Source organism: Camelus ferus, chromosome 13 (assembly GCF_009834535.1).
Source record: "Camelus ferus isolate YT-003-E chromosome 13, BCGSAC_Cfer_1.0, whole genome shotgun sequence".
NCBI classification, from domain to species: domain Eukaryota; kingdom Metazoa; phylum Chordata; class Mammalia; order Artiodactyla; family Camelidae; genus Camelus; species Camelus ferus.
Window position 1 is genome coordinate 39,698,966 of NC_045708.1, and position 24,107 is coordinate 39,723,072.

Below are 24,107 nucleotides of genomic sequence, written 5' to 3' on the forward strand. Positions count from 1 at the left end.
AACAGTCAAGGGTCAGCTCACATCGTCATGGCCGGCATTTCAATGTCATGTCCCACAGGGTTGCTTTGTGAGGATGGTGGGGAGGAGCGGGGTGACAGTAGGCCATGGGGTATTTATGTGCACAGCTCCGAGGTTTGAGGAAAGGGACCAACTGGTTCTTGCAGATGTTAAAAGGTGGTCACTGGGAGTAGGGGAGGAAAGGGTGTAGATGAGCTACAGCAGCAAACACCCCCAGGAGAAGGGAACCGTGTGCACAAATGCAGGACATTAGGGATCAGGCTGAGACCTGTGGGGTCCTGCAAGAAACCTAGCTTGCCTAAAGATGTGATTCATGCCGGGGACCACTGGACGGCCTGAAAACTCTGGGGAAGATGCCTGCAGGCCACTGGCCTAAGTTCGGCACATGTTCAGCTTTGCAAATGAATTCTGAAATGGTCAAGTTATCCAGGGGAAGAAACAGCAAAAGGCTTAGAAAACCCACTGCCCCCTCATTAAAGAGTGGCCCTTATTCACATCATCAGAGCAAAGTACAAAAAGGAATCAGCCCCTTTTCCCACCAGACCACTGGCCCCTGGCACCCCACCCCCCAACCACAGCTGTTTTCTGATATACGCAGAAAAGTGTTGGTGAGGCCGTTTTTGAAAAATTTATTTTATACCCTTAGAAGCTAAGAACTCTGCCACTCAAAGAACCAAATTTAGAATTAAGATTGTTCCCTAGTTCATCTACTTCCTTTTGAAATTTTATAAACAAGATTTTGTACACAAGAGGTAGCAGAGGAAAATTCCAGTCTGCTTGTTCCAAGCTCAAAAGGTAACTGCACACACCTCGATGTTAGCAGGGAGGGTGGAGCGAGACGGGGGAGTCTGGTGACGCGTCCTCTAGGCCCCACAAGTGTTCGAGCCGTCAGGGCTCCACAAGTCATGGGCTGGGTGCCCGGTGAGAGGCTCACTTGTTTTCTTTCCCAGGATGCCAGGAAGGGGGCGGCTCAGCTGTCCCAAGATGGGCCTCACAAAGGGAGCTTCTTGAGAACACACAGCACTGAGTTAGTTGTGCAATTCCTACTCGATTTGCAGACCATTTTGAAAGATTTATAAAAACATCTTCATCCAAAAAAATTGGCAGTAAAAATGACACCTCTTCCAAGGTAAGCCTGTTGTAACTGTCACTTTGTTGTACTACATTAAAAAAAAGTCCTCAGCAGGTTTGCAGACTGCAGCCATTGGAAATCAAGTGGTTTCTGGCAAAGTGAAACTGACATTCATTGTAGCAACAATGTGAGCAAAATCAACCAGGGTGGCTAATGACAGCGACAGGTGGTCCTGATCCTGATGAGCGTGACTGTGAGGACAGCAGGTGCTGGGGGCTGTGGAAGGCGTTGTTTCCATAGGAAATAAGGGACAGAAGTGGCACTTTCACTCCTGACTTTGGGCTCCTGAGAGTGCATTTGCCAGCGTGACATCCTCACACATCGTCATGGCCGGCATTTCAACGTCATGTCCCACAGGGTTGCTTTGTGAGGATGGCGGGGGGGGGGGTGGGGGGAGTGGCGATAGTAGGCCATGGGGTATTTATGTACTCAAAATCAGTTTTAAAACATCACATGTGAAATTGCAAGAGCATCAGAACCATATGCAATTTGCCAGCTGCCTCTGATCATTTCCCTGGGCGCAGCTCTGCTCTTAGGCGTCGGCCCTGTACCTACTAGGCCAGCGTAAGTCACACAATTACACACTGCCGCCTGGCTGCACCGTAACCTTAACCTCCAGCAGTGAGGTGACAGGGTTTGCAGTGCACAGCTGGGAACAGCTGTCTGTCCTGTCGCGTGTCCGCTGCGTCTGACTCTGCAGGTCTACGCCGGGGCCACTTTGGCACTTCCTAAGGCCCCCCTAGTTCTGTGTGCGGTGATAGAAAATACGGCAGAGCACGCAACTAAAGGCAAAACAGGCTTGAAAATGTGTGTAGTGACTCAAAAACCAAAACATACAAAATATACGAAGTACATTGGCACACCCCTCCCCTCTGGAAAAAGGGGGAGCTGACATCTACCCTGAAGTGGCTGAATGATGCTATTCTTGAGAAATACAGCTAAACGCATGGTTGTTCAGTTGCCTTCTAATTATTTCTGGGACAATAAATCTTGTTCCTATCTTTTCAGTGTTAATGAGTTATGTGGAGGAGAAACAAAGTCTCAAATTCCTTCTCTGCATTAAAATGTCTAGAAACTCACAAAGCAGTGTCTCTAACTCATATACAACTTCATACACAGCCAGTACCCAAGGTTTCATTACTTATGTTTTCAGCAAAAGCAAATGATTGCAGATCACATGATTTAAGACTACAGTTTATTCAATATGTCTCCAAGCATTAAAAAGATGATTTTATGAAGTCAAACTCAATAAAATTGTATCTTAAAGTGCTTTTTATTTTGCTGTTTTTAAAATTTGTTTTGGGAACAACTCATAACTTCTTTAGTGATTGATGTCAAAGAACACATCCTGTACTTCTGGAGAGTGCAGCATTTTTTTTTTAATTGCTCTTTCAATCTCAATTATATCAGAAAAATACCTTAAAGAGCTTAATAAATTTCCCAATTTTTGATCCTGGTAACATTGCATCAAGATCCAAGTTTATGCCCAGGGTGCTTATCCAGACCCACCTGAAATTCTATACAAATGGGGAGACATATTAAATACAAAGGTCTGTGTAAACTGAATTCTTTAACTACTACTTTACAGTGAAAAGGAATTTTTATCACATATCTTTACATCATTTTAAATTGGATATTCCTATTCAGTGTTACTGCAAGATTAAAAATTTGCCCCCACATATCTAAAAGGCAGCTTTCTTTTTTTCTTTTTTTTTTTTAATATAAAAACCAAAGGAATTTCTTTTGTAGCATCATAGAGAAAGCAGCAGCTTTATCCTCACTCACTCTTGTATCTTCACGTAACAAAACAGTCTGCTACCAGACTGACTAAAATCTCCACAAAAATGTCAATCCACATATGGACTGTGCCCAGGACAGCGGACCCACAGACTGGAGTTCTCCTACTGTCAGACAGCTCCCAGGCCTTTCCTAGGGGCCAAGCAAAGAGTGCTTTCCTTAAAAACGTGTGCTCCTCCCGGCACAGCGGGCTCTCCCAGTCCAGCCTCCAGGCTCTTCTAAAGGGTTCGGGGATGAGAATCTGATTTCAAAAAGGTGCTGAGCATCCAGTAACTGTGACGTGTCTCCCCATCGTGTGCTGGGCACGCTCCCTAGGGATCGACATCGTCCAGGTCACTTCTTAACTCACCAATCATCATGGGCGACTCAGAACCCTTTGGGAAAGGAAAGGAAGTTACATACATACACTGTAAAGTTAGAGAAAAAAGTTTTTCTATGCTGAGGGACTTGTTTGCGTTTTGCAGTTGAAAACATGCCCTCATTTAGCTACTTAATATTTATCAAAGGGCAATAAAAGAACAAGTGTAACACCTTTTATTTGACAATTCCTAATGATGCAAAACTTTCATTTCTGTGTTCTCATTTAGTCACAGAAACAACCCAGTGACTTGCCTGAAGTCACAATGTGGAGTTGGGTTAAACCACATCACTATGCCGAGTCTGTTTCCTTCTGTGGAATCAGGAAAATAGTGACCTCACAAGGTTGTTATGAGGATCTGAAAGACTTACAAACAAACAAAATGGCACACAGAACATCAGCAAGGTTCATTTAATGAAGCCTCTGTGCCAGGTACTGGGGTGGGGCTACAGAGATGGCCTCACAGACGGTCACCGACCAGAGGGAAGACACCACCCACGTCCTTATACTTGCACCTGGCTGCATTATCTTGCACATAGTAGGAGCTCAATAAATATTTCACTCAGTTTTTCTACTGTCGTAATCAGTATTGAAAAGGTTTTTTGTTTTTTTAAAATAAGCTTAAGATTACTTTTTGCCTCCCTTCACAATCAGGTAGATTTCAATGGCATGAGGCCCTTCTTTACAAGGGTCTACGTTTCCAGGAAGTCTGGTGAGAGCGGAAGGAGGAGGGGATGACTCTTCCTAACTTGGTAGGATGATGGACCACAGCTGTGGCCCGGCTTTCTCAGGATGCGCTCCAAGCTGAGCGGAGCAGCCAGCAGAGCCTGAGAGACCAAAGCCTGGACTGGCTTCACGCTGCAGCACTGTTCTGCTTTGTAAGCACACTGTTAGTCCTCAGCAGAGCTCACAGCGGGCAGAGCTGGGTCTCCTTTTTCTCGTGACTATGGGAATTCCCTTTGGAGAACCTCGCAGCAGACGCTGCCCACCGCGCGCCAGCCTACAGCTGTACCTGCTGTAAGTGCCTCTCTCCGTTCTCATTCGCGGGACTGCTCTCTGACCCGTTACTGCTTCCCGACTGCTCCTTCTCATTCAGAAGAGCTGTGGCATATGCTAATGTGTCCTGTGGGAGATTTAAACACAAGGAGAAAAAGTGAGGGGGTGTGCAGTGGCAGCAGCACCACCCAGGGAGACTGCCTTTCACTTGACATTTGGAAGCGCCGGGAGCCTCAACGTCGTGCCTTCATGACAACCTCTGTGGCTGGTGGGCCCAGACTGACCGACCTACACCACTCTTTTTCCAGGCAAATCACTTGCAAACTGCACGCCAACTTGCCTTTCATAGAAGATCAATTGTTTCTCCCACCCTTCCTCATTTCTACCCTATACCTCTTTTCTCTGAGGCTGCAGTTTCTGAGAGACATCCTAAAAAATCCTAAGGAATTTCAAGCCACACAACACCAAAGGACAGCCCTCACCTGTGCTGAAATCGTTCGCTGAAAGGTTTTTCCAGTTGACGTTTCATTAGAGACATTGCTCTGTGGTGTCCAATAATGTTCTGACATCTGAGATGGAAGGTCAAAAATGCCATCAGAAATGACAAATAAGCCCACGTGAGTCTACAATTTCTACCATTAGATTTTACGGTATAAAAAGCACCTAAAATAGTGTATAAGTTGACCCAGACTTTCTATCATGTCAGGAGATTCTTTCTTGGAAGATTCCACTTCCAATCTCAAGAGCTCACTAAAATATGGCCTCTTATATAATCAACCTCTTTTTACCTATAAAACATGTATTAAGATACAAATTAAATGCATAAAGATAGCTATCAACTGTACTAAAACAATTCTGAAGTCTGAAAATACTCTGAGGTCAGTCTCCAAATTAAGTTTGAGATTTTTCCTGGTAAGATGTGCTGCTATTGACTCCAGTGGTATAGCCAGAAATGTTAAAAACTCCATCACCTTCTTCTGCAGCCACTGTACAGCCCAGCTCCAGTGGTGGGAGTTCTCCTTGAAGTATTCTTTAGCAGCAGGACACCTGGTGGTGGGAGGAGATTTTTATCAGCCAAATGCTTTCTTTGCAAATACACTCAGGCTCCTCCTAACATTGAGAACCTTTGCTTTCCAAAGGTCTATTGACAGATGAATGGATAGGCAAAATGTGGTATACAGATATCTACAAAGTGGAATATTATTCAGCCTTAAAAAAGAAAGGGATGCTACAAACCATGCCACATATGCTACAATATGTTTGCACCTTGAGGATATCACGCTAAGTGAAATTAGCTGCTTCAGAAAAGGACAAATACTGAATAAGTCCAGGTATGTGAGGTACCTACAATAGTCAAATTCATAAAGACAAAAAGTAGAATGATGGTTGCCAGGGGCTGGAGGGAGGAGGAAGGAGGAGTTATTGTTGGGTGGGTACAGAGTTTCAGTTTTGGAAGATGAACAAAGTTCTGGAGATGGATGGTGATGACAGTTGCATGAATAATCTGAATGTACTTGATGCCCTTCAACTTAACGCCACTGAACACCTAAAAATGGTTAAAATGGTGAATTTTATGTTATGTATATTTTAGCACAATTTGGTAAAAAGAAAAAAGAATCTTTGCCTTGAAGTCAGTCAGCCTGTGCTCAAGTCCTAGCTCTGAATGCAGGCATGTCACCTAAACCACCTAGGATATGGGACTAGTAACAGTACCTAACCTCATAAAGTGGCTGCAAAGATTAAATGAGAATACAGCAAAGGTGTTTTTAGCACAGTGCCTAGGTTCGTAAGCGTAAGTAGCTGTAACATGATTTTGTCTCTTGAGAGACTATTCTGAAAGTGGGGACCTAGAAGCTGAAAGAGTTGGTAGTTAACTGAAGATATCCTGAGTGAAGGTTCATGAACTCTTGTTGTTAAGGTCCCTAACTGTGCCTTGGACTCTCGACCTTCCTGTACAAAACCTGGCGGCTTTTTCCGGATTCTGTAAGATTTGTTACTTGTAACAGTCCCTGTTCCACATCTCTCTGAGACCACGTGAACAGTATTCTGCACCATCCAAGGAAGCATCCCCTGACTGGGTCAGATTCTCTAGGTACTAAAAAGACGCAGATTTTTTTTCTCCAGTCACATTTGACTTGTAACTAAAAATACCATTTTCTCAATGCATTTTGAGTCCATACTTACTTTTGAGCAAGAGTTACAAGAAATTTGACACACTGGTAGCAGCGACTGCTGTCCACGTGATTACTGTGGTGCATCAGAGCTGAAGAACAGAAGAGTTGACATTTTAACATTAAAGCACTAAAGAGAAAGTGGATCCAAGTAATAACGGCTCTCTTGCTCTGAAAACTTATGACAAACTATTCTGAAAAACAGATAAGGAATTTAAAGAAAAGCATGGTGGGGCTGACTCAATAGGATTCCTTAAATTCTAAGAGGTAGAAACATAACTTTAAGTAGAATTCAAGAAACATACATGGTGATGAAAGTTTTGACTTTTAGGAGAACTGAAAGAACTAAAGTTTATACTGGCTGATTATTCCCCTAGAGATCTCCAGTTTTCCATCCACCACACTACTGACAAAGAGTAGCTGTAACACTTCTACTGTGATAAATGGAAATGTATGGTTTAAGTTCAGTTCAACAAACATTTGCTGCTCTGTGCTTTGGGGATTTATAGATAAATACAGCTGACCCTCAAACAACATGAGTTTGAACTGCATGGGTCCGTTTATACGTGGATTTTTTCCAATAAATACATATAGTACTACGTAATCTGTGGTTGGTTGAATCCTCAGTGGTCCTGGAACCTGTCCCCTGTGGACAGCGAGGGACAGCTGTAGTACTTGGTCACCACTCTTAAGCAGTGAATGGTCTAAGTTCCAGAGAGCCTGGGTGCTGCTCTGAGCAGAGCACACCATTCCAAAGGGGTGGCCTAGCTACAAAACTTTTTAGCTTAAATTTCTTTTCTGAAATAAAAGGAAGTCCTTTTAAAATATAGCAAAATTTAAAACGACTCAAGTTAGCTGGAAATACAGGTGGATGGTAGGAGTTGGGTAAGACTTTTTAACTAAACCTTTTCTAAGAAATAGCTCATTGAAGCCACTTCAGCCTTCAGCCTTCTCAAAAAACTTTCATGAGTGGACAACAGAAATTTGGGTGCATTCATAGCATAGGTTAAAAAAAAATCACATTTCATGAGCTTGACAACGTCCTGAGTCTAAGGTTTTAGTTTTTAACTCCTGAATGGTGACAGAGTGGAATGAAAGATTTCTTGCCGAAGTGGCAAAACTTAAGCTTGCTGAAAAAAGGCACAGGACCCCTGAACTATACCCAACCCAAGGAAAGGACCTCAAGCTGTGTCTCAGTAGGCAGGAAACCATCCAGGGTGGTAAGCTCCTCTGGCCCTAGTACTGGACCCCTCCCTGATCCATGCCCGGCAGAGCGTGCAGGGCAGACCACAGGGAGGAGACTGGCTAGGACTGGGGGCTCTCTGCACACGCACCACAGACATTTCCCGATAAGGCAGCTATACTTGCCTAGCAATCCATTTTCCGTCTCAAACACAAATTTGACCCGCTCTACTTGTATGGGATCCTCAATAACCTGTGAGGAGCAGGAAACAAAGGCTGGTAAGTGAAAGAAGGAACCTGTGTTCTAGCTACCAGTGCTTTTCTAAAAAAATTAATTCAAGAGATTATAGTTTCTAACTTAACTAAACCTAATACAAACAAATATCATGTCATTGCCATATTTCTCAACAACATACGAAATTGTAAACTAAAGATAAAAACTATTAATATTTGAAGATCCATTCATTTCCTAATACTTGTTCTTACCAACTACATCTAGTTCTCTGTGGGTTATAGGGACATGGATTTCATGATCCCCAGGATAAGAGGTTTACAGCTTTAAAAAGCGTGTCAGTTTTGCTGTAACACAGGCTCTACAAGTTGATGTGGAGGTTCCTGCCGGGCCACCACGGCCGTGCTTCCAGTGCCCGGCACTGAACTGTGCACAGTGCAACAGACTAAATGGGTTTGTTGCTGAACAGATGAACAACACTCAGTCCTACCCCTGAGGAGCAACAACCTCCAAAAGCACTAGGATGAAAAGGAGGTAAATTAGGACCAGGGAGACAGTCTTGTTAGCAACGGCAACCACAACGTGTCTCCTTATTCAAAGTGTTTATTAAATGCCTGCCCTGTGCCAAGGACTAGATTAAGCCTTGGGGACCTGAAGTCCTCTCCGTCTTTAAGAAGTCCTTGGGCTAGTCTCTTTCATCAGCTCGCAGTCAGTCACCAAATTCTATTGATTCTCTTTCCGAAATACCTCTTGATCTGTCCCGTGCCCCTTCGACTTCTGTCTCTCCTTAGTATAAGCCTTGTTACTTCACACTTGGATTATTGCTACAGACGCCTATACGGCCTTCCAGTTACAACCCTGCTTCCTTCTTTGGTCCATCCTTCAAAACAACTCCTAGGGGAATCTTTTCTAAGACATAAATCAGGCCACAGTGCTTTCCTGCTTAAAACCCTTCCACAGTGCCCCTCACTGACGGCAGAGGCTGCAGACTTCAATGTCTACAGAGGCCAAGATGACAAGTGAGCAACGCGGCAGCCAGTAAGGAGCAGTGAGGACAGTGGGGAACTGGAGACCACAAGCCTCATCAGAGGGGGCACGCTGACTGCTCATGTGACTGGCATGTAGGAAATGGAACTGACGGGCTAGACTACCTGATTTCTCAAGATAGGCTGAAATCCAGAGATTAAAAACCAGAACAACAGACATATAGGTGGAAGCTGGCCACCCGTGTGTAACCACTAGCCTACAGGAAAAAGTCCATATGAACTGGCACCCGAAGCCTCTCCTGATTTAGTTTGGGCTCCTTTTCCTAAGCCCTACTCAGTTCCTACTCGTTCCAGTCATACCACTTACAATTCACTGAGCAAACTAGGGGTTTGGTGGAGACTATGGGCCTTAGGGCCAGTCGCTTGGCTCAGATCCTGGCTCTGTCACTTATTAAACGATGGCCTTGGGCAGGTCACTCCACCTCTCTAAGTTCCAGTTTCTAATAATACTGAATTTCACTGATTACAACTGAATTTCCAACCCCCTCCTTTTCATACTTCCAAAATTGGGATGCACCATACAGAGGACTAAATTTCAGTTTCATGGCTCATAAAGATATTCTCAGTAGTACACACACTGTAATGTACTACTGGTAATGATGTCTTAGATTTGAATGAACTGCACAGCCAGCCATTCACCTCTGACAGTTATCATGAGGTTTACATGAGATAATATTTGAACTGAGTGCAGTTTCCTATCCCTGGTGGCCCATCTATTACTCCTTTGCCCTCTGCACTATGACTGCCTGTGTATCTAGCGCTCTCACTAAACTGCGAGCACCCACCAGGTAGTTTAATATTGCTCCCTTTTAAATCAGTCATGCACAAAAAATGGCTGATCTGGAGCGGACTTAGTAAGTGCAGACCAAATGAATGCAAAACAACACAAAGACACACAGATTTTATTCACAAACACATGGTGACTAATAAACACCTAAACGTTAAGTGAATTAGAACATTCATGACTTACCAGTATCTCATGAAGTAGCTGGAATGTATTCTTTAACTCATGGGGTGGAGCTGTTTCTAGTTGGTTCTGAAATATTTTTTAAAAGCATAAAGATTCCAGTGAGTCCTGTGTGGAAAGCACGCCGGAGCAGCAGCCAGCTGTGCTGGGCTGGGCTGGACGCCAGCCCTTGTTCTACCACTACCTGGCTGATCTGGGGCCTGTCAACTGCTTTCTCTGGGTCTCAGTTTTCCCAAATGCTAATGCTAAATCTGGGGACTGAAACAAATAACCTCTACCATCCTCCCTGCTGTAACCCTCCATGATATTTTACTATGAAATTAAGAAGGAGGGAGGAAAAAAGGCAGAAGGGAAAGGAGAGCATTTTCAGTCACTGAACAGGCCTAAATTTACATTTCATTTATACATATCCTGTTTTGTTCTTTAGAATATGCTGGTCTATCTCTGAGAATGCAAGTGAGAATGTTCTGAGATAAGCACGTTATCAGTGAAAAGTATAAGAAAAGTCAGCTTAGGAAGTGGAAAAATCTGCCAAGATACACTAAGTGAAGAAAGCAAGGTTCATAAAACACACTCCTGTGCGTCTTAATAACCTTAAACATATACGTGGTGGGAAAGAAGCCCGCATTTCAACATTGCACTTCTAAGGTGCTGGGACCAGTACTAAGTAAGCACTTCACGTCACACCTCACGGAATCTTCACAATCTGCTAGGTCAAGTCCTGCTTCCTCCCATTTTCCAGAGGAGGACACTGCCCTAGACTATATAGTTAGTAAAGAGAGGACTTGACCACCTCTGATACAGGTCTGTACTGGAAAGGCTGAGGGCAAAATATATTTTAATAAGAGCCTGAAGACATGATCCACTGACCACTGGCTCCTTGTAAACACTGCCTGTATCACTGTTACAAATCCTGGGGCAGATAGGGAGGTGTAGCGGAAGCCAAAATATCTGGTGTAAATGCACAGAAAGAGGCCTGGAAAGACACACCCCTTACTGGTCAGTGCGGGAGGGTGGGGAGGGGATAAGGCTGGTTGGTGGTGGTCAAAGTGGACTTTGGCCTTATTTGTATGTTTCAGTTCTTCACAAAAAGAAGGCAGTCACGTATTATCCAAGTAATTAAAAATTAAACATTCAAAACAAAAATGGTATGTGTAGGCTTAAAGGTTTTTCTTATAATCCCAGCAAGGCAGTAAACAACATGGCTCAGAGCATAGTCCTGCAGCCACAGCGCGGAGGCTCAAACTCCCATGCTGTCACTTACTAGTTGTGTGACCCTGGGCAAGAGCATGTGCCCCATGCCTCAGTTCTTCAACTGCAGGAAGGTGATAACGATAGCATCCACCTCACAGGACCTAAGTGCTTGAGCACTAAGTGAGGTAAGTATGTAATATGCCTGGAACAGTGCTTGGCATCCAGTAAGTGCAGCGTAAGTAATTACTACATTGATCAGAGCTTCATAATGAGCTACATACACCACTATTTCAGAAGGTGAGAAAAATCAGTCTTCCTTTGATTCTTTTAGATGTTGCCTGGTGAAATAATCTGAAACTGTAAAACCATTTTACACAGTAATGGTCACCACTGATAGCATTATCAATTTATAAAGTATTATTCTTAATAGTTAAAAACTGAACCCAATGCAAATGAGCATCACTGGGAAGGGAATAGTTATGTAAATTCTGATACGTCAGAAAATGAAATATACTCAGATAACTTTTAATAATATGGAAAATACTTATAATATCAAGTGAAAAAAAGGACACAAAATCATCAATAAAGTCCCAATTATGTGAAAATACATGCATAGAAAATAAAAGGGAAACAAGAAAATATTCATGATGATCGTAAGTGGTGAGATTTTTGAGTTCTTTTTTTAATTCTTCATTTAAGAAAAAGAGACTATGCTATTTTTACAATTAGGAAAAACAACTGAGGTTATTAAAAGAAGCACAGTGCCTAGGAGCAAAGGAATGCTGTCCTGCAGCCTCAACCGCAGGCTGCCGGGCTGTCGTGGGGGCCCCAGGCCCTACCTTAACCACGTGCAGCATGGTGAAGGAGAAGTGCTCGTTGCAGAAGCAGCAGTGCACCACCATCTCGATGAGCGCCAGCAGCGAGCCCGTCAGCTCCCGCAGAGCGAACATTACCTAGCGAGAGGGCACAGGAGAGGGAGCTTTTCCTCTGTCACAGTGCACTGGCACTGTGTGGCATCTGACTTCCACTGGAATTTGCTCAGCTTTAAGATCATCCACTTTACCTCAAAACAGTCTGAGAGTTAATACAATTTGTGCAAATGTGCACCTTTTTCTCAGGAGTCACTTTTACCAGATTTTTAAAGGTAAATGGCCCCCTCAATTAAAATAATGACTGACAGAAAATTACATAATGCTAAGCTTGAAAAAAAAGGGAAGATATATAGCACAGTACTTGCTGATGCAGTTAAATACCAGTGTGATGCATATTCTCAGAGTCACATACATGTAAACAAGGACTGAAGGTTACGCTCTGGAGATGGGCTAGCTCTGGGCAGAAGGGGCAGGGACTCACTGTGGATGGGCCACACGGGGCTGTGAGCAGCCCACTTCTGTACTCCTGGGACTGAAACGCCTGTGTGCTTCAGAGCTGTAGTATTTCAGGACAGGATACACACCAGAGACTGGGAACAAACCCGCTGATAATATACTGACTAAGTGTGATTGGGGAGGTGCCATGTACCTCCTTCTCCTGGGACCTGGATGGGTAACTAGCTGGGCGGGACCTGGAAGTCCAATTCTTGGCTGCAGAGAGGACTAACAACACACTCTCCAACTGCCTATTTCTTTCTGACACACATACAGCAAGTAAAAGTAATCCGAAATAATTTCTGCTCTTAATGGTACTCCCTTCCATCACAGTAACATACAGAATACAACTGATAACAAAAGGCATTTTTCCTCAAGAAGAAGAAAATAACTAAAACAACAAGAAAATGGCTTTAGCAGAACAAGTACATACCTCTAGCAGGTAAGGTTTCCCTTCAGACAAGAACAACAGGGCCTCGACTTCCTCGTGGAGGGGCAGCAGGGGGCTCGAGGGGGCAATGCTAATAGGCGGCCGTTGTTTAAATACACCAGGAGCTTTAGGAGACCAAAGGGAAAACCCACCTCACCGGATGTTATACACGAAATCCACATCGACAGTTGCTGGGCGCTGACAACCTGTTCCCTCACAGACACGAGACAGGAGCAAATGCTCGCCCCTCTCTTGCAATGTATGCTTGAGTCGTAGGTGTGACTGTTAAGATCTCTAGACTCCCAGTGATCCCATCCAACACACTCTTTCCAAGAAGTGAAAATACACACAGTGTATGAAAAGGAATGCCCAAAGTGCCTCTGAAGTCACTGGACAAGGGACTTCTTTTGCTCAAACAATGGCCATTACCACTTACGCTGAGCAGAATGGACCCACGTGGAAGACCTTACTCAACTTGCTAGAAAAACAAGGACTCACACTCTCATTCTCTTTTGCAAACCTGTCTGAACTTATAAATTTGGTAGCTTTGTCCTTCTAGGTGGATGAGTCAGAGTTTTTATCTGGTTTCCTGCCTCAGATCTTCCTGGTCAGATGACATGAAGACCCCACCACAGCCTTCAGGGTCAGAGGCTGTGTTCCAGACCAGCTGCTACACCACTGACTAGCTGTGAGACTTGCGGGAGTCACCAGACCTCTCTTACCTCAGCTTCCTCACATACAGAAGGGGAACAGCCCTCAAGGGTTTGCTGAGGGGATTGAACACAACAGACTGAAAGCCCCATGGAAAGGCTCAGCACACAGAAAACACTGAGCACTTTCAGGTGCTTCACTGTATCATCCTTGGTGCTGTTGTTGGTGCCACCATGACAAGGCCTTGGAACAGCATACAAACACAGCTTTTAATCCTAGTGTTTTTTAATACTTATACATCGAACCCCCAAATAAATTATTGACTTTCTCTTATGACAAACTAGTAAAATAAGGTGAAGTTCAAAATGAATTAAAACAAAAAATTTTAAGTGTTCTCAAATATCAAATAGTCCAATGAGAAATAAGTAATATCCACTGAACTGCTAACATTATTACTGTCCATGTACCACTGACAAATTCACCATTTCTGCATCTTCCTGGCGTATTAAAGACAGCTTAAAGCTTACCAACGTTCCTTTGGGAAGAGACATCCGAATGCAAGACAAGCAATGCCACCGTATTGTGAAGGTTCCCAAACTCTCGTGCTTGTGCTGAACTCCATCGACGTATCTGTTGTCAGAGAAAATAAAGTGGATGCTAGTGCTTTGGTTTGAAACAAATAAAAAGGAAGGGAAAGGGTGTGCGGGTTCATGATATTTTGAGCCACACTCTTTCTCAACGTTTGACAGTAGGAGAGGTCAAAGTACAAAAAAGCCACAGGTTTTAAGTCAGCTTAAGTGTTTTCCCCTTCAGACGTATTAACTCGTATTCTAAAGCAAATCCACTTATGTATTCAATTCAGGCACTGAGCGCACTGAGCGTTCACCACATGCCAGGTTAACTTTCCTGCACCACCATCTGGTGGAGAAAGCCCCTGAGGCTGGAGGCCTGGAGGCCGGCCTGCCTCTGCTGCTCCCTGTGCTATGTGGATGTGGGCGAGCTCCCTCCCCAGCAGTGCCCGACCTCTTTCGGTAAAGACACAGATAACCCACGGCTCTGGGCTCTGACCACTTCGCTGTTGTGAGGACCAAATGGCACACAAAAGGTGAAAATGCTTTCAAACTTATGTGCCCCATAAATGCAAAATAATATTAAATATACAATATAACACTATTAATTAAATTAAATCTTACTTAAATTACAATGAATTTAAATCAATCACCAGTGTCAGTGGAGTCCTTGATAAGTAAAAGCTTGAAATAAAAAATAAGACACTGCAAATATCAGCCTGCTATCAGCACACAGAGCAGGCTGTGTTGTCAGCACTTGTTTCTTAATACTACAGCACTGCGGCAGGACAGGAAGCAGGGTGGAGGCCTAAGTAGCAAGTCTGACTCCCTTAATAAAGGACGGAAAGCTTCCCTAAGCCACGCATCATACACAGGGGAAACCAGAGCTTTAGCACCGTGACCCTGAACAAGCCACAACTTTCCTGAGCTGCTATTGTTGCCTGAGAATGGGGGTGAAACTGCCTGCCTTGACTCAACTGTGAGCACCAGAAGTAGAGCATGTGAAGTAAGCCGTTACGTCTGGCACATCCCAGGTGCTCCGTAAATAGTAGTTATCATTACGGCACGTTCACATTTTGTGTATTTTAAATCCATCGAACAGGAGAAATACAATCATTGGAGAAACACACTAACATAAGAACTTCACACAGGAGAGTCTTTTTGGCATACACCTGACCCTATTATTACCAAGCAACTTCCGTTTCATTCTCTGAGTGTGAGTATTATATACACAGCAACGCTGTTCAGCGTGTACAGTTCAACCTTCCATCTGAATCCTCGCCTTATTATCTCCTTCCCACTTAAGCACCTCCACCAAGACAGCCTTACTCACAGTCCCAGAGAATAAGCAGAGGACCCACTGCCACTACTTCTCGAAGGCTAGCGATTCCCCCAGGCAGGTCCCATCTTTACTCCTAGGACACTCGGCACTTCGCATTTTATCTGATGTCCTGGCTAGTCATTCCCATTGGTTACAGCATTTAGAATGCTCTATGAGGAGGCTGCAAAAATAAGTAAACTCCAAAGAATTTTAAAGGCCATGTGATACTTGTACCTGGCTTCTTATGAAATTAATATTTATCATTTACAAAGAGAAGCACTGTGGCCACCCAAACCGCAGCCACTTCACTGGGCTACAGCCATAGGCGTTACCTGACTGCTTTGCCGATTGGCCCCCAGGAGGAAGCTGATCATGTGTCGCAGAGCTGAATGCCTCAGGAGAAGGTCTCCGGCCCTAATTCCTTGCTGTCACAAGACATGGAGAATGACAAATTACACTCCTATCCAGACAGAAATCTGTTCTAAAAGCACAGTTAAATCAGAAGTTTTAAGAAGTCAACAAGTTTTTAAATGCTATTATTTACATATAGAAAGTACTTGTTAAAAAATCTAACAGCCCTGCAGTGCTGCACAATGGCCCTTAGTTTCAGTGCAGACTTCTACTCCATTAACAAGGAACCATCCCTACCTGCATCGGAATTCTTGCAAGTAACAGAATTTTTAAGAAGCAGCAGTCATAAAACCGTATCATATAGATCCCATATTGACCAGTCTGAATTTTTTGCTATATAAAACTCCTTTAGACTATAAATCTGCTGTTTTAGAAAAAAAAAAATCATTTACCTTTTGTACAAAAGTGTTGAACAGGAAAAAGTACTGAGCACAATTTTTACAATTTTCGGGGACATCTTTATCCAACAGAGCAAGTAGTACCTCCAGTAACTGATGAAGGCTCTTTAACTGGTTGGAGGGAAGATGAAATTACATAAAGAAAAAGAATGTCAGACAGACATTTGCAACAGGCTTAATCTGAAGTAAATCACCATAAGAACAAAAGGAAAGTCTGATTGATATAATCTAGTCTGAGATTCAGATGGGATTTATGCTTTGGAGAGCAAAACCAGAATTATCAATTCGATCTTCCAGGGAAGACTGGGGGCACTGTAAAAATAATTAAAAGGGAAGTCTAGTTTTGTTTCCAAGCTTTCAAACTCAAGGGTGTGGTTCTACTGCTGAATGGTCACATTTTCTGCAGAGCCAATCTCTTTCTGTCTCTTCAAAAAAGGCAAGGGGTTTAGAGGAAACATATTCTGGATCCCTCCCTCCACTACGTTATTCCTGCACATAGTCACAGATGCAAAGAATCAAAAACACAGACACAGGCATAGGGGCTAGAAACCAAGCCAATGGAGCAAATGGAGAGCAACAGCCTGACAGATGACAACGGTAATATCGACTCAACTGGGAACTTACTTGAAAGCCCGCTGACGCCTCATGGAAAGCTTTGAAAAACATTTTATTTGTTTAGAAACCATTTTGGTCATCACATTGCTTCTTCTTTCCCTCCCGCCCCAACTATTTTCGGACAAGTCCCTGAAAATTCATCTGTGATCTGAGAATTAATTACCCAGGCTTACTACTCTTGTTAGTTCATTTCCTCTGAAGATGGTATTCACAGACTTCTAAAATATTCCCATCCATCCTGTCACACCCATTGTAAATATGATAAAATCTACCATTTATATAGCACTTGATTTTCAAAGTACTTGACAATATAAAGTGGGTGGCAAGAGGCACCATTTCCATTATGGGGGAAAAATAGACCTGAAATAGACTCGCTAGATATCAAGCAGAATTTACTGAGGCAAATGGCTTACGTCCTCCACCACTCCCTTCCCTTTCTATGCCTTGTAGTGCCTTTAGAGGCTGGTGGGGTGATGCGCTGCGGCCTGACCCATCTGTAGGCTGACTGCACTAATTCTGCCTTTCTCCTCTGTCTGGGTTGGTACATGGGAGGAAAGAGGAGCGTGAGAAGGTCCTTATGTTAAATAACTTGGAAAACTTCCACAGGGGTACTTCAGAGCAATGGTAGCCAAACTGCCCCAAGCAGTTCCCAATGACCTATTTTTTATGTTCGGCAACCAGGTAAAGGCTTGTTCGAAAAATGGTCCTGCTGTTTAAGTTGACTGAAAGCCACTGCCTTAGAGTAAACCTCCACTTCTTCAGGATTCCTGGAACTGAGAGACACGGTCTTCTTCTAGGTCCTCCCTGAAGGGCATATTCGACCCGCTTGTCCATTCTGGACTGAGCAGCGCCTGAGCTTGTCTGGTCTAATGCTGCGCCCTGGCTCAGGAAGGCTGCAGGAACTAAGTGCTTGGGTGCCAGGCACGGTGTTTGGATCAACTTCCTTATACGATTTGCTCAGGGTTGAAGAGCAATGCCAACACCTGAATTTGCAGCAGCAATCCCTAGAATTTGCATTTAGTTCATTGAAACACTGCCTCCAGCTAACGTTTATAAGGAGCCAATTAGTTCTGAAAACATTTTTCAAAGTTTTCCATGTAGTGTCAGCTGTTTTAAACAGCAAACTTGGGAAGTAACTGCTGTATCTGCTAGAACTTAACAGATTAAATAATCAGAGTCACAATGTATGTCATTTATTTCCCTAAGACTTATAATTTAAGGGGGGGTGGTGGTGGCTGAGGATGGTAATAAATACCATGGTTTGTTTTAGCATGTGTGGAATTGTGAATCAGAAGAAAATATGTCACAGGAAAGAGTTAGGAAGAAGAAATTCAGAAGAACAGGAACAAGGATTAGGGAAAAACAGAGACCAAAAAAAAAGGAACTATTGCGGCCAGTGCCCCTGGATGGATGGCACTGTTTGGTTTGGCTGCCAACTGAAGGTTTAGATCGTGAAAACAGCTTATAAGGAAAGAGACAAAGCCAAGGGGGCTCAAAATGTTCATCAGTCTAGACCCAGGTTTGTCTTGGTGCAGAAGGATCACAAGAGAAGACTCTGATAAGGGAGTGTTCTAGAAAGAGACCCTGACACAGACCAGAGCAGTCCTGAATTCCTAGCTTACCCTGACATCTGGGATACGAGGAGGAGAAGACAGAATGCCTTCTACCCTGGCATTTACCAGAAAGTCAGTTCATAGCATGTGTGTTTTATGTGGAAAATCACCAGATTCCAATCCTGGGCTTTCTTATTATGTGCAATTTAAAACATTAGGTAAAAACAGAATGTGTAAATAACATTTAAGACACGAGACTGACCTTATCCTGATAAAACAAGGCACTGTCTAGGGTTTTCTCCAGAATGGTGGCCACAGCGACTCGGACTTCTCTCACATTGCACTCTAACAAGAAAATCCTAAAATAAAGAGAAATGTGGTGTGAAAAAAGCAAGACAGATTCCTATAACCCAATCTTCCCAACAAGGGTCCCGCCTACTAGCCAAGAAAAAAAACCACTCCAAGATATCAGTTCAAGTCTCCGGAGAGTGTTAGCACACACAGGCCCTTGTGAGGAAGGAAGGTGGTTTAAGAGGAAAACATGATCCTTGAGCAAGGAGAGCAGATTGTTCTGTTTCTTCTTCCTTTCTTCCCCTAAGATGAGTAGCTGTATAAAAGTAAATCTGGACTTAAAGAGCTAGAAAAGCAAAGAACTGAAAATTTTTATAAATTCTGTTCACTCAGTAGGTCTCCCTGGCACCCCTTCCATTTCTCAGAATACGACACTAGTTAAAAGTTCTGCTTCAGCACAGCCCCTCTTAATGCCCCTGTGCACCTATCTCCATCCTTTCATTTCCCCTTCTTCTCTGCTCCCAACCCTTACTTATTACTTAGTGCTCCTCTAGAAGCATCTGAGGCTGAAAAGGTCCCGCTTCCTTCCTTCCCTCTTCTTCTATGATGATGATGATGAAGATGACAACAGCGGTTAAGGTTTATTGGGCACTTCCATCATATTTGGCACTTCCATGTTACACACTGCAAATGCATGACCTAATTCAGTCCTTCACGCGACCAGGGCAGTAGATGCAGCAGCCTCAGATGTGGCGGAGGGGACGATCGGGCAGACACATCTGCCCCCTGGGCTGAGGGGCGCTGGTAACTACCCTAGAGCAACGAGGTGACTGCACGCTTCTCCACAGCCAGCTTTTCCTTCTCTGCTTCATACACACTTCAACATAACAATCCATGCCATAATTGGCAAAGTGAACACTTACCTATCATTTCTAATACATCTTAACAGAATACTCTCATTACCCCACAAGCAAGATTTAAATACAAGGTCATTGTAATGACCCAGGTCAAAGCTGTCCTGAGGCACTCCAGGCACAGCAGTGAAAGCTGCTCTGCTCTGTCTGAGGGCAGCACCTGCACTTCCTCTCTCCCCCGCTCAACAGTATGCTGCCTACCTCGCCTTCCTTTCCCTACGGGAAGATGAGACTGGAGTGTCTGAGGTCACTCCACATAACTGTCAATGCTATGTGTTAGCTACCTACTGTGAACCTGACTCTGTTCATCCTCCACAATGATTCTGAGTGGCAACAACAGGAAAGCTGAACAGATCACAAGTACTCCTGTAACACTGAGCTCCAGAAGTTTGATCAGGCTCCAGTACAATTCTTTTGGAAAGAGTATCTGCAGGTGATGCTCCACATTTCTTATCACGGGTAACAGGAAGCACCATGAAAATGCAAACAAACCCAGAATATGGGCAGTTTTGCGGGGCCAATGACTGATCTCACCCAAATAAACAGCATGACAAAAAGGTGGTGGAGAAATGAAACCATTATAGATTAAAAGAATCTTGAGAGACATATAAACCAAACACAACACGGGGCGCTGGTTTGGATCCTGGTCCGTACAAATTCAATGGTAAAAGAACACTGTTGAGACATTGGAAAATCTGAACGTGGATCAGGTATAGGCTGCTATGAAGGAACTGTTATCATTTTTGTCTAGTATGACAATGGTAAAGTGCTTATTTGTTTTAAACTTAGAGTGAAATTATATGATACCTGAAATTTACTTACAATACTTCAGAGGATTAAAAAAAGCATATATGTGAGTGTGTGTGGGAACTTGGATAAGCAAACAAGACTGGCCAAGTGTTGCCAACTTGAGCTGAGGATAGGTACAGGACAGGGTTCATTACTCTGTCTACTTTGGCATATGTTTAAACATTTCCACGATAAAGAAATTTTAAAAGATGTAAAAGCACTCTTCACGTTAGAAGTTCTAATTTCTTTAGATCAATTTGTAAGCAATATCTGCTACTAACTTAATTTTAAAATTATAATTACATTTAAAAATTGCCCCCTAAAAGGACTATACTGAGGGCTGATCTGAGACAATACCCTCTTCACATTTATAGTTACTGAAATATTAGTATAGTGTATACTTGTCTTTTAGTTGTAACAATGACAACCTAAGGTATCTTAAAAGTTCTGAAAAAATAAGCAATTAGAGAAAGGAGAATATTAATTCTTGAAAAATATGAAATCAGAGCAATTGATAATGATGAGTAATTGGACTTTATAAAGAAAGAGACAAAATACAGTAAACTCTACCAGAAAAAATTTAAATTAGGTAATTCACTGAAGTTCTTTACCACTATCAATTCTAAAAAACCAAAGTTACTGAGTTTCTCTGGAGATACTTAAGAGCAAGCCTGCTTGACTATAAGGGAATAAACTAAATACTTGCCATGTTCCTTTCAAATGGATGATGAGTCTATGACGTTCTACTGCTTAACATGATATACAGGAATCCTAATGGGAAGATACTGTGGAATTAAGCTGGTAAAATGGGTGAAAGGTCATCTTTAAAGCAAACTCTAAAGGGACGGGCACAACACTTCAAAGAATTATTTGTTCTCCCTTTACGAACTGCTTGCATGTATGCACGCACAAATACCTGAGCACTTCCTGTCTGCCAGGTTCTCTGTGTACGCAGGGAACCACACAGATGTAGCTTCTGCCACCAAGAAGCTGAGGTTTGGTGGAGGAGACAGGCAGCACGAAAGAGTGGGCCTAGTCTATACAGGGTGTTTGGGGGTGAGCAGCCCCCTGACACCTGATGGATGAGAAAGTGCTTACTCTGCAAAGAGTGGAAGGGAGATTGTTCTAGAGGGAATAACAGGAAAAACGGCCTTTAGGCAGGAAAAAAGCTGAAGTGTGTTCCAGGAATCAATAAGCTGGCAAACAGTAAGCCAGGAGGAGAGTGAACCATGGGCAGCCTGGAAGGACAGGCAAAGCTTGCACTCAAATGAGGCCCTTTGTGTCCTCTAATGGGAAAGATTTTGGATTTAACTACGAGTGCAATGAGAATCCACTGAAGAATTTTTAAGGAGAGAAGTAACATGATCACATTTGTTTAAAAGGAATGTTTTCACTGCTTATGAGGTAGACTGGAGGAGGGCAAGGAGGAGACGCCATGCAGGCCAATAAATGAATGCGTGAAGCTTGGACCCAGAGATGAAGAGGATACAGGGTCAAGGGTTTCCATTTGACCCTAACCTGCCACCAGACTATGATCTCCCTGCAGGAAGGGACTTGTATTTCTGAATTCCCTGTTGTCTGTTTTAAGGTGAGAGACCAGTGCTTATTCATATGAGGACAAAAATTCTTAGACCCAGTAGAAAATACTGGAAGGCAAAGATGCTGGAATGAGAGTCGATAATTAAAGGGCTAACTTCTTTGAGAAGCTGTGCTTATGTAGAGATATTTGTTTTGAGAGGAGAGAGGACACTTCGTTGTATCCGGAGGAAAGGAGAGGAGAACAGACTTGTAGGTGCGCAGCATGGGCTGGGGCCGGGGGCTGCTCATCTGTCACGACGCTCTCTCAGTGAAGTCTGTCTGAGGCAGGCTGTTAGGTGGAAGTGGGCTGAGCCACGTGGCATGTCAGAGGGGCGCGAAGGCACAGCTCGGCAGAGCGAAGAAAGAGGCCACTGAGAGATCGAGGTGCTCGCTGGGACCCACAGGAATGCTGAACTACCCGAGGATACGAGAATGATTGAGAGCAAGGTGTAAATACTCTCAGTGACTGGACAATCTCAAAAAATCAAGTGACTTTTTAATTATAGATACAGAGATAAACATACCATCACAGGTAATATACTATCAGATTTTTGAAAAGCAGCATTTTAGCCAGAATGTGAACTTAATAGCAATGCTGTGTAGTAACCTAGGACTGCTGACCTCTTCACTTGCCACCAGACTGTGAGTCCTGAGGGCAGAGATGTATTTTGGAATCCCCTGAGCTACAGCAGGGGTTTGGGGAGTGCTCTCCTGTTAGCACTGGGCGATCTGCTTAAAACTGACTCCAACCAGAAAAGTAATTTCAAGTTGAAATAAAGAGTTACAGGAAACTTCAGCTCCAAATCACTGGAAGAGACACAGATTTCTTTTAATTAAAAGATACTGACACTTACTTTATCAATTCTCGTCCTTCAGAACTAATAAAATATTCAACTAGCCACTGACAAGCATCAAAACTTTTTGAAAGCAATGCTTCAATAGTGGCAATCCATTCTTCAGTGTCAACCCTTTAAAAAAAGCAAAGACAATGATGTTAGATGGGCAAGTAAATAACTCTATGCAGTGTCACTCCATTTTTTTCTATTTAAAAAAAATTTTGGGGGGGGTAGGATGGAGGATAAGCTAAGTACTCAGTGACTGCTGAAATAACATGGCTCCAAGTGCCCTACAAGCTAATGTTTTGCATTTTTTGGTGCTTGTGGTGTGACTTCTCGCCCTCAACTCCCTCACCAAACAGAAGTGTGAAGAAGCTTAAGTCTTAGACTTGAACTTTCATCTTCTGCATCTTCTTCAACTTCACTGGAAAATACACCTGACCTGAGCATTCTGTTTCACTTAATTAATTAATTTACATTCATAAGATGCTCACGTTTAGCATAGGTAAATACATCAACATTTTTATACTTTATTGCTGCAAACATTAATATCCTACCTTATGAAATAAAAATACTTAGGCAAGGAAAAAATCCTTGGAACCTCACACCACCCCCACCAGTCCCTCACGACCCCAAATGGTAAATATAAACAAAATGGAAATAGAATGCAATGTTTAGGTGGCTTGAGCAAATTTCACAAATAAAAGTAATCAAATAAATCTCCTTAGTCCTATGCCAGACATTAAGAGAAAGAAACACATTATTTCTTCTTTTTCAATCATGTAATAAAGGTAGATATCACTTAATAAAAAATGAAGCTGTCACATTTGCTTTCTTCTCAAGAGTTTCTAGACTGCAAAATCTTTCCAAAGCCTCTCCGCACTTGGAGAAGCTCACTCTGCTAGCAAGAGATAAAAGACAGAACTTCCCTGGAGAAGTGAGAACTTCTTCACTCTGAGTCCTTCCTTGCTCCAGGTGTATCCTACAGACCACTGTGTAATTACTCTCCATTCTTTACTCATTTACGCAGAGAGCAACTATCTACCCAGAATCTATGATATGTTAGGCATCTTACCATGTGCTGCAGATAAAAACCAATGATAAGTAACATGCAATCAAAGTCTAGAGTTTCTGTGTTTCTTCTGAACAGTCTGCCTCCCTGTTCAAAACCCCTCATGATCTCCCCCTGAACAAATTCCAAGCTCCCTTCTCTGGCATCAGAGCTCATCCAAACTCAACATTTGGTCTTACTTCAAATGAGTTCCTTAAATGAGTAACACATTAGTCATTC

At 43.1% G+C, this 24,107-nt stretch overlaps 1 protein-coding gene across 2 annotated transcripts in view; it reads right to left on the reverse strand.

Moving 5' to 3' along the window:
• Positions 1-631: 631 nt before the first annotated feature.
• Positions 632-24,107, reverse strand: part of USP24 (ubiquitin specific peptidase 24) — a 120,115-nt gene continuing 96,639 nt past the window's right edge. For both annotated transcript variants that reach the window (XM_032494381.1, XM_032494380.1), the window contains exons 55-68: positions 22,835-22,948; positions 18,671-18,767; positions 16,235-16,351; positions 15,764-15,856; positions 14,069-14,171; positions 12,894-13,015; positions 11,933-12,046; positions 9,903-9,968; positions 7,841-7,907; positions 6,486-6,564; positions 5,273-5,348; positions 4,784-4,870; positions 4,318-4,428; positions 632-3,321 (exon numbers count right to left, since the gene is read on the reverse strand). In XM_032494381.1, the coding sequence (XP_032350272.1) occupies positions 3,259-3,321; positions 4,318-4,428; positions 4,784-4,870; positions 5,273-5,348; positions 6,486-6,564; positions 7,841-7,907; positions 9,903-9,968; positions 11,933-12,046; positions 12,894-13,015; positions 14,069-14,171; positions 15,764-15,856; positions 16,235-16,351; positions 18,671-18,767; positions 22,835-22,948 (1,309 nt within the window). In that variant the 3' untranslated portion in view covers positions 632-3,258. The remainder of the gene's footprint in view (positions 3,322-4,317; positions 4,429-4,783; positions 4,871-5,272; positions 5,349-6,485; positions 6,565-7,840; positions 7,908-9,902; positions 9,969-11,932; positions 12,047-12,893; positions 13,016-14,068; positions 14,172-15,763; positions 15,857-16,234; positions 16,352-18,670; positions 18,768-22,834; positions 22,949-24,107) is intronic.